The following is a 9,591-nucleotide window of genomic DNA, read 5'->3' as shown; positions in this document are numbered from 1 at the left end:
CTGTGTGAGATTCATTAAAAATTTTATCACTGTGTAGATCACACAATGGAAAAACAGCGTTAATAACTGGATACTGTAGCTACAGGATTGTAACCTACTCTTAGGAAGCTAACTGCCCCAGGGCCAGCGGCTGCTCATTTATTTCACTGTATTTAAATGAATTGCTAAGGCAGTCAGACAATAAATTGTGTATCTATTTCTGGGAATAAAATTGGCACCTCAAACAGCAGAGGCTTGTACAAAGATTTAATAGCTCCCCTGTTCAGGATGGCTTCTTCTTTGTACCATCTTTTGCAGGGAAGTTGCCTACATGTGAAGTAACATTCTTGTTTCTATCTTCTTGCTAAATTTTGTTTTACCACTGTATAGTTGAGCCCAACTTTTTCAGTTTCTGTAAAGCTTCCACTCACTGTTTGAGGGGAATTCTTTTGTCTGGGCAGCGGAACAAGATAACTGACTTAATCTTCCTAGGAACACGTGAGTTGCCATGTATCATTTTAATCTGCAAAACACTAGGGCTGAGTAGTGTCACATGCTGATTTTACTTTTCTATGAGAAAGTGACTCCCTGGTTCAATGATGGATTGCTTGCTCTCTTTAAACAACAGTCAAGACGGTGAATGCCCTGGGGTGATAGACAGGGTGTGCAATAGGAATGGGGCCAATCCGATGGCTTAGTTCAAGTTCACCTGACAAAGCTGAGGCAGTCTGCAAGCAGCATTCGAGAAAGGATTATTCACACTGGCATTATAGTTTTGAATGCATTTTTCTCCTTGTGCAGCTGCAAAGCTCCCTCACACTGAAGGTTTATGCACCATAATAAAGAGATTTATTTTTTTTTCCTCTCTCACTCTCTCTGGCTTCTTACACTTTACACCTAGTTTCTACTGAACTGTTCAGGCAGAGGACATCTGTATATCCAAACTGCACAGAACAAGCATCATCTTCAAAACAATAGCAGTGCTGAAAGACAGTATTAAAAGTCTGACATTTTTGATGTCTGAAGGGACAGAAATTAAGTCTCCTTACATTGAACTCAACCCCTCAAACTCAGCATTTAAAATATTGTCATTTCACAACTTTATACACAGGAGAGTATAATGAAAATTATTTAGTTTGATTTAGAAAAATTATAATGGAAATTTTCTAAAAATTACTTGAAAATTTCCTAATATCGACTTTGCTATGAGAAATTAAAGAATGGGGGAAAGAAGTTAGAAAAAGGTAAACAGAATGAAAGCTAAATAATTTTCCTTATAAACAGAGAGGTAGGATTGGAAGGAATTGTGCCTTTCTTTCCTTCCAACTTTCCCCATCCTTCTGTCCATCAACTTACCTACCTACAACTCACCTTATTGGAGAACGGCCTTCTGAAGGCTGGAGAGCTCAGATGTTCTTTTCTTCTGTAATTAAGACATCGATTATTATTGCCTCTTGCCTTATTGTAGCAAGAGGTAGTTATCTAGTAAGCACTTATTGAGCATAGAAAATACATAGAATTGACAGTGATGTCGCATTCATTTATTCACTTATTTAAATAAAAATGAACTATCAACTGTTAGGGAAGGGAAGTCGCTCAGTCGTGTCCGACTCTTAGCGACCCCATGGACTGCAGCCTACCCGGCTCCGCTGTTCATGGGATTTTCCAGGCAAGAGTACTGGAGTGGGGTCCCATAGCCTTCTCCAGCATCAACTGTTAAGCAGACTCTATAATACCCAAGTGTGTGGTGAGGGATACAAAGGGGCCCAAGACTCAGTTTAGGCCAGTGAGACAGACAGAGTCACCTTCGAACTGGCCTCCAAGCGACTCCTGCCCCTGGCTGGTCATGCCCTTTGACCTCCTCCCACACGGTACCAGGGCTCGTCTGTGTGACTAATAGAATATGAAAGTGATGGTCTGTCGCTTCTGAAGCTAGGTTATAAAAGACCTATGACTTCTGTTTCTCTCACCCTTGGACTTTTTGCTCTGGCTTAAGCCAGCTGCAATGTTGTCATATGGACAGGCCCATGTGGTGAAGATAAGGCCTCTGGCCAACGGCCATCAAGGAAGAGGCTTCTTGCCAAGAGTCACAGGAGAGAGCCTGGGAGCAGACCCTCTAGTCCCAGTCACACTTTGAGGTGACTGCAGTCTCACGACGTTTGACAGCAGGCTCAGGAAGGATTTCGAGTCAGCACTACTCAGCAGGGCCACTCGCCAATTTTTCATCTTGAGTAACTTTGAGATGGTAGATAAATGTGGTTGTTAGCCTCTACGTTTTGGGGTAATTTGTCATGTAGCAAAACATAAATAATATAACAGATAATTATAATTTACCTATAGTGTAGGTGATATGACACAAGAGTGTATTAGCTTCCATGATAACTGAGCCTGCGCAGTGATAGTTGTATGGCTATTTGTGGAGGTCACAGAGGGGTAAGTCAGCAAGCTGGTGGAAAGGGAGGGAACGAGGATGATGGATATCAGGGAGGATTTTCTGAAGGAGGTGTTGGTTGAGTTGAGTGTTCAAGGATGAGAAGATATAGGGGGCAATTGTCCCCGTCGGTATAAGAAAAGCATGAAAACACTTATCAAGTCATGAAGCGTCTTCGTGCTGGGGTGGAAGGAGGCAGGGTGGATTACAAACTGACATGCTAAGCAGCTCGGTGTTCCGAAAGAGCGTATCACAAGACTGGGAGTAGCATTGGGCTAAAGGAGAAAGCACTGTGTGATCGTCCAACTGTGGATTTTATACTGAAAAAGAGAATCATTTGAATTTCTCATTAAATACTATTTTTTGGTAATAAGTAATACATGCTTATTGCAGAAAGCTTGGAAAAAATAGACGAGAAGAAAATAAAATTCCCTACCATGAATTCACTAGCCAGGGAAAAACACAATGAAGATTTCCATGTGTTATATATATATTGTTTTTTCTATTTACATACATATATGTGCTGAAATTATGATCAATACTATAATGCTGCTTTAGAGATTGCTTTTTTACTTCAAAGTTTGTATGTAATTAAATATTTACATTAAAAATATACAATTTAAACAAATGAATAATAGTCATATGGATAAATTAAATATATAAAACGATTTCTCTGCTGTTGAAAAATTGTTTCTTTGTAACTATCATAAGCAAAGTTATGATAGACTCACTTGTATATAAACATTTGTTCACATTTCTGTTTATTTCCTCATTAGAGGTTTGTAGAATTACTCAGTCCAACATATATTGGATTTTTCTTGATATTTTTTCCTTTATATGATCTCACATTTAAAAAAATTTTTGAGGTTTAAAAATATATATAAAAGGGGAAAGATTAGTGTAATGAATTCTTATATACCCTTCTCCTTGCTTCAACACTATCAAGAAAGAGCCAAGCTTCTTTCATTTCTCCACTTCTCTTTGGCTTTTGTATTTTTAAAATACATCACTTCATTAACTTTTATTTAATACTCAACACAAACTAAGAAATCCCAAATTGTCCCCAAAATGTTATTTTATTATTGATTTATTATAGAGGTATAGAGTCACCTCATAACAAGAGACCAGCCTATCAGTAAATTCCAAGGGATTTAAGAGCTCTGTGCCAGGAATCAGGGGCAGAGACTATATATATGTATGTATATATTTATATATATATATATTCTGATTTTTCCAGATGTGGATAGGGTTGGGATAGTAAGCACATTTGCTTGCTCCCTTTCTCAGATGAAAACTTTTAAGTGTTTCACTATTAATTATGATATTGCTGTTCAAAAGAAAAGTTAAAATACCTTTTTTCAGATTCAGGAAGTTTATCTTTATGTCTAATTTCATCTAATTTGCAAAGAGCTTTTTTAAACCATAAATTGATTTTCAACTTTATTAAAAAATTTTTTCTGCATCTTTGAAATGACAAATTTCCCCCTTTATTTTGTTAATAGGATAAAATTTTTAAATTTTCTTTAATAAAGTTTAGTTAAGTTTGGGTTTTTCAAGAAGCAAATGCCGAGAAGGAATATAAAACATACAAGGTATTTATTGAGAGAAATGACTGTAAAGTGTAAATGAGTGAGAACAGGAGCATGTAGGGAGACCACGATGGAGGTCTGGCACTGTGCGAGGAGAGGGCAAGCAGAGGAGAAGGCACAGCAGAGATTACAGCAGAGCTCTGAGAGAGTTTTGGTCTGGCCAATGGGAAGGTTTTGTGCATCACCTGTCAGAAGCATTCTGAGCCTGGCACCCATCTCTCACTCAGGCACTGGCTGAGGGCACACAGTGGTGGGTCCAGTGAGGCAGGCTGGAGGTGCCCGTCAGCTGTGTTCACAGCAAGAGAACCCAATGGCTCTCAGCAGCGCTAGCTGCACTGTGAACAGACATGTGCAGGAACCTCAAACTGAGAAAGGCGCACCTACCTAGAGTTCAGAACTCAGGACATTCATGCACGTGGGTCTGAGTTACATCACTAGATAAGGCACTAAGATTTGTTGAGGTGATAAGACAAGTTGAGAATGAATAGTGGAGGAAGGAGAGAGTGTGTACCAGGTGCAGTCCCAAAGACTAAGTACAGTGAGGGAGTATCTTATCCATCTCTTTTGTAAACTTCAGCAAGATCATGGAAGCACTGCTCTCCAAACCTGTGTGAAGCAGAACATCTGTGTGGGCCAAGGGCGGACTGTGGTGGCCATCTCCCTCACACCTCCTGCAAGTGTAAAGGTACTAGAAGAAAATATGAAGGGTTAAAAACAACAAAATCCCAGACATGGAGAACAGACTTATGGACAAGAGTCGGGGAGAAGATGGAGAAGGTGAGAAAAATGCAGAGAGTAGCCTGGATGCACATACACTAACATACGTGAATAGGTAGCAATGGGAATTTGCCGTATGATTCACAGAACTCAAACTGGGGCTCTGTAATAACCTAGACAGGGTGGAAATGGCAGGAGGTGGGAGGGAGACTCAAGAGAGAGGGGACATATGTACACCTATCGTTAATTCTGAAGAAGGAAATGGCACCCCATTCCAGTACTCTTGCCTGGAAAATCCCATGGACGGAGGAACCTGGTAGGCTGCAGTCCATGGGGTTGCTGAGGGTCGGACACGACTGAGTGACTTCACTTTCACTTTTCACTTTCATGCATTGGAGAAGGAAATGGCAACCCACTCCAGTGTTCTTGCCTGGAGGATCCAAGGGATGGGGGAGCCTGGTGGGGTGCTGTCTATGGGGTCGCACAGAGTCGGACACGACTGAAGCAACTTAGCAGCAGCATGGTTAATTCATATTTATGTATGACAGAAATCAACCCAATATTATAAAGCAATTATCAATCAATTAAAAACAAATAAATATTAAAAAATAAAAGAAAAAACAACAAAATTCAGAGTAGTGAAGCTCTATGGATGACATATAACCTAGAAACCATAAAAGACTGATGAATTCACCTGTATAAAACAAATTCTGCATGGAAAAAAAAGTTTCTTACAAAGTCAAAAGACAAAAAATTGGAATGCATACTACAAAGGCCTGAATTCTTTAATGTCTCCCGTATTCTAGGCAGACGCTTTAACCGCTGAGCTACCAGGGAAGCCCCTGAATTCTTTAATATATATCTATAAAGAATTCCTAAATCAATGAGAAAAATGCTAAAAGTATCAGTCTTGATGGATAATGACTAACGTCCCCAAATCTCGATGGCTTCAGCTAGAAAAGCTTATTTCTGATATGTGCTTCATGTTCATCGTGGGTCAACTGGAGCTCTTTGCTGTGTTCTTCTCATTGCGGGACTTCTGATGTATTCTTGGCAATTGTGCAGAGGGAGACTCTGTAGAGTGTTGCACTGGTAATTAAATATCGGTCTGAAGAAGATACTCTTCAATTCCTCTTAGAAATTATAGGCTAGAACCAGTCCCATGGCCCCACCTGAACCCAAGGACCAGGCTGTGCCGTAATTTGTGTGTCTGGAAGGAGAGGAGAGCCCAGCATTGGTGAGCAACACTGAGTGGTCATTACCACTCCAGACAGTCTATGAATTGTTTGGTTTCTCAATCGAAGGTCTTGTCAAAGAAAGACGATGGCATATTTCATTACATTCCACATGCTGGTTATTAAAGAAGTAGAAAATTCCTTTCTTTCCAAAATTGGTAGTGACATCTTTCTGATCAACAGAGTGAATCTGGGGATCTGTGAGGTAGATGAGCCCTTTTCCATTTCCAGTCACCCAACCTAAAAAAGAAATAAATATGTCTAAGAATTAAATCCTCTATAAATTTCAGCAAAGTGTTTCAGAAAAAATATAATATACATACAGTGAAATGGACATTTGGTAACTTGGTCATGCTATTGTGTGAAAGTCGCTCAGTCGTGTCCAACACCTTGTGACCCCATGGGCTATATAGTTCATGGAATTCTCCAGGCCAGAATACTGGAGTGGGTAGCCTTTCCCTTCTCCAGGGGATCTTCCCAACTCAGGGACTGAACCCAGGTCTCCCACACTGCAGGTGGATTCTTCACCAGCTGAGCCACAAGGGAAGCCTTATGGTTGATGATTAATAAATTTCTGCTAAGGGATCTGGTGTGGCATATTCCAATTACTGGTCTAAGAAGAACTGAATATTGGGTAATTAAATTTGTCAAATATGACATGCCCAGACAACCAATTTTCAAGGAATTAGCAATAGCATGCACTTAGTACAATTATTAAATCACATTGAATATTTTTCTTTCATGATTCAGAAGTTTCTTTAATGCCTTGCTCATCAATTCATGCATTCCTCTGTTCATTTAACAAATATTTATTGAGTGTACACACTGTACAAAACACTATTGTGTTTTGTGAACAAGTTAGTAAAAAAATCTCTGTATTCAGCGTCACGTTCATGTGAAGATCAATAAATGATATAAGTAAGCAAAATACATAATACAGAGTGATGATAAATGCAGTGGATGGGGGATAGAAAAATCTTGGAGGATTATTATTAGAAATAATCATAACAAAACTCATTTATCATTTAAATAAAGTACAGAATGATGGCTAATAATTCTGTTAGATAAAATACCAAATTGAAACAAAATTTACATATTAATGCAGATTTTAAAGGAAGCTAGATTTAGGTATACAGCTTGCTATTTCATAATGATCCCAGTTATGAAACTCAATATCACACCTATAGTGAAGGTAAAGGGCTAGAGCAAAGAAAGTGTGAGAAGACTGTGACATAGTAAAACACACAATCCTAAGAAACCTGCATCACCCAAATCCACCTGAGTAAAATTAAAAAAGAAAACTGTTATGGATTGGCTCTAGAATTAAGTCCAACAAAATGTGAGCCAGATCTTCTCATTGATTATCTGATGCCCTTAGACACTTGTAGAAGCTTTAGAAATTTTTCCCATCCGTCATTTGCTATATACAGCAAGACTGATTAATTTCAAATAGTAGCCTGTGCACTAAACAACCTATTAAATAATGACTAGCAAAGCTAGTTATAAAACCTCACATTAACATATAAATAATACTAAAGCAAAAAATAATTCCCAGTTTCACATACCTTGTAAATCAACCACAACATCTCTATGATTGGAAAATTCATAAGAAAAGTGGCCATACGCCAAGCCGTATTCTGTGGCTTTGTATTCTGTTTTCACCACTTTTGTGTTATTTGATAATTTTACAAATTCCCCTAGCATGTAAGGTTCCACGCTGACACATCCTTTTATTGTCTTGCCTTCTAAAATCTGAAAAATAGGAAGAGGAGACAGTATAACAATGGTGAAAGCTGTGGGTTTTGAGGTCAGTAGATCTCACTTTGAGGTCAGTAGATCTCAGCCTTTGAACTCAGGCTTTGCCACTTAGGAGCACGGTTGTTGTTCTGGCACTAAGTCATGTCCAACTCTTTTGCGACCCCATGGACTTCAGCCCATCAGACTCCTCTGTCCATGGGATTCTCCAGGCAAGAATACTGGAGTGTGTTGCCATTTCCTTTTCCAGGGGATCTTCCCGACCCAGGAATCGAACCCAAGTCTCCTGCATTGGCAGGTGGATTCTTTACCACTCTGCCACCTGGGAAGCCCCCAAATATATTTCTAGACCTGTTTAATCATACTCCTGATTTCTTTAATCTTACCAGCAATACTGAGGACGGTATGTAGAATATCTGCGTGTGAATCTTCTGCTCGTAAAGTCTCTTGTTAAATTCTGTCACGTAGTGCTGTGCGGTCATCTGCCTCTCCACATCAGTGAAGTGGTGCCAGAGCCCCTTTTGCTCCTTATATTCTTTCCCGACATATCTGTGAATGCAGAAAAGCCACAGCAAGAAATGCAAAGTGATCTTACTCTAGAGTAAGAGAGAAGAGCCTAAGAAAGAGATGCAAAAATGCTTGAAAGATGTTACTTTTTCTCTATCTTAGTTAATATTATCTTATCTCATGACTCAGATAATTTTGTAAGAGCCACCTGAACAATGGAACACCATTCATACTAGCTGTTGGTAACATAAACTTAATAACATAAATTATTAAGTTTATGTGTCATCTCAATTTGACCATGGGATGCCCAAATATTTGGTCAAACACTATTCACAGTGTTTCTGCGAGGGTGTTTTGGATGAGTCTAACATTTACATCAATAGACTGAGTAAAGAATATTGTCCTCCTTAGTGCGGGTGAGCCTCAGCCAATCAGCTGAAGGGCCAAATGGAACAGAAGGCTGAGCTTATTTCAAGTGAAAGAGAATTTTTCTTGCTGACTGCCTCTGACCCAGGACACTGGTATTTTCCTGCTTTTGGACTTGAACTGAAACATCATCTCCTCCTGGGTCTCAATCCCGCTGGTCTTTGGGCTGGAACTATATATATCGTCAGCTCTCCTGAATATCCAGTCAACAGTAGATGCTGAAACTTGAAAGCATCCATAATTATGTGAGTCAACTCCTAATAATAAATCTCTGTATACACACACACACACACACACACACGGGCTTCCCTGGTAGCTCAGCTGGTAAAGAATCCTTCTGCAATGCGGGAGACCCTGGTTTGATTCCTGGGTCGTGAAGATCCCCTGGAGAAGGGATAGGTTACCCACTCCAGTATTCTTGGGCTTCCCTGGTGGCTCAGATGGTAAAGAAATTGCCTGAAATGTGGGAGACCTAGGTTCAATCCCTGGGTTGGGAAGATCCTCTGGAGGAGGGTATGGCAACCCACTCCAGTATTCTTGCCTGGAGAATCCCCATGGACAGAGGAGCCTGGCTGTAGTCTATGGAGTCACAAAGAGTTGCACACAACTGAGTGACTAAGTACAGCACAGCATACACACACACGTGCACACACACACACACACACACATATACAACTTATTGGTTTTGCGTTTCTGGAGAACCCTGAATACATCGACCCAGGGGTGATACCGATTTATTTTCTGCTCATACGAGAAAGTGTCAGTTTGTTGTAGCAGTTCACCAGATGTGGGTAAGTCAAGAAAGCCAGCCAGGATACTGGAAAACACATGGACTCTGGAACCAGATCTTTCACTGCCTGCAACATGACCTTATACAGGTCAACAGATCAATCAGAAGCCTTCCTCTCCCCCTTCCTTTTGTGATTACTTCATCTCTACAAATACTTGCTTT

The 9,591-nt window shown here is 39.9% G+C and overlaps 1 protein-coding gene across 7 annotated transcripts in view; it reads right to left on the bottom strand.

Moving 5' to 3' along the window:
* Positions 1-5,276: 5,276 nt before the first annotated feature.
* ALPK1 (alpha kinase 1) overlaps positions 5,277-9,591 on the bottom strand; it is a 118,730-nt gene continuing 114,415 nt past the window's right edge. For 6 of the 7 annotated variants that reach the window (XM_055587973.1, XM_055587970.1, XM_055587968.1 and 3 more), the window contains 3 exons: positions 8,093-8,255; positions 7,517-7,703; positions 5,277-6,191 (listed from right to left, as the gene is read on the bottom strand). In XM_055587973.1, coding sequence (XP_055443948.1) covers positions 5,992-6,191; positions 7,517-7,703; positions 8,093-8,255 — 550 coding nt within the window. In that variant the 3' untranslated portion in view covers positions 5,277-5,991. Of the gene's footprint in view, positions 6,192-7,516; positions 7,704-8,092; positions 8,256-9,591 lie in introns of those variants that run through there. The other variant, XR_008716913.1, reaches the window with a different exon arrangement.

Source organism: Bubalus kerabau, chromosome 7 (assembly GCF_029407905.1).
Source record: "Bubalus kerabau isolate K-KA32 ecotype Philippines breed swamp buffalo chromosome 7, PCC_UOA_SB_1v2, whole genome shotgun sequence".
In the NCBI taxonomy this organism is placed as follows: domain Eukaryota; kingdom Metazoa; phylum Chordata; class Mammalia; order Artiodactyla; family Bovidae; genus Bubalus; species Bubalus kerabau.
This window is presented reverse-complemented; position numbering and strand designations above follow the sequence as displayed.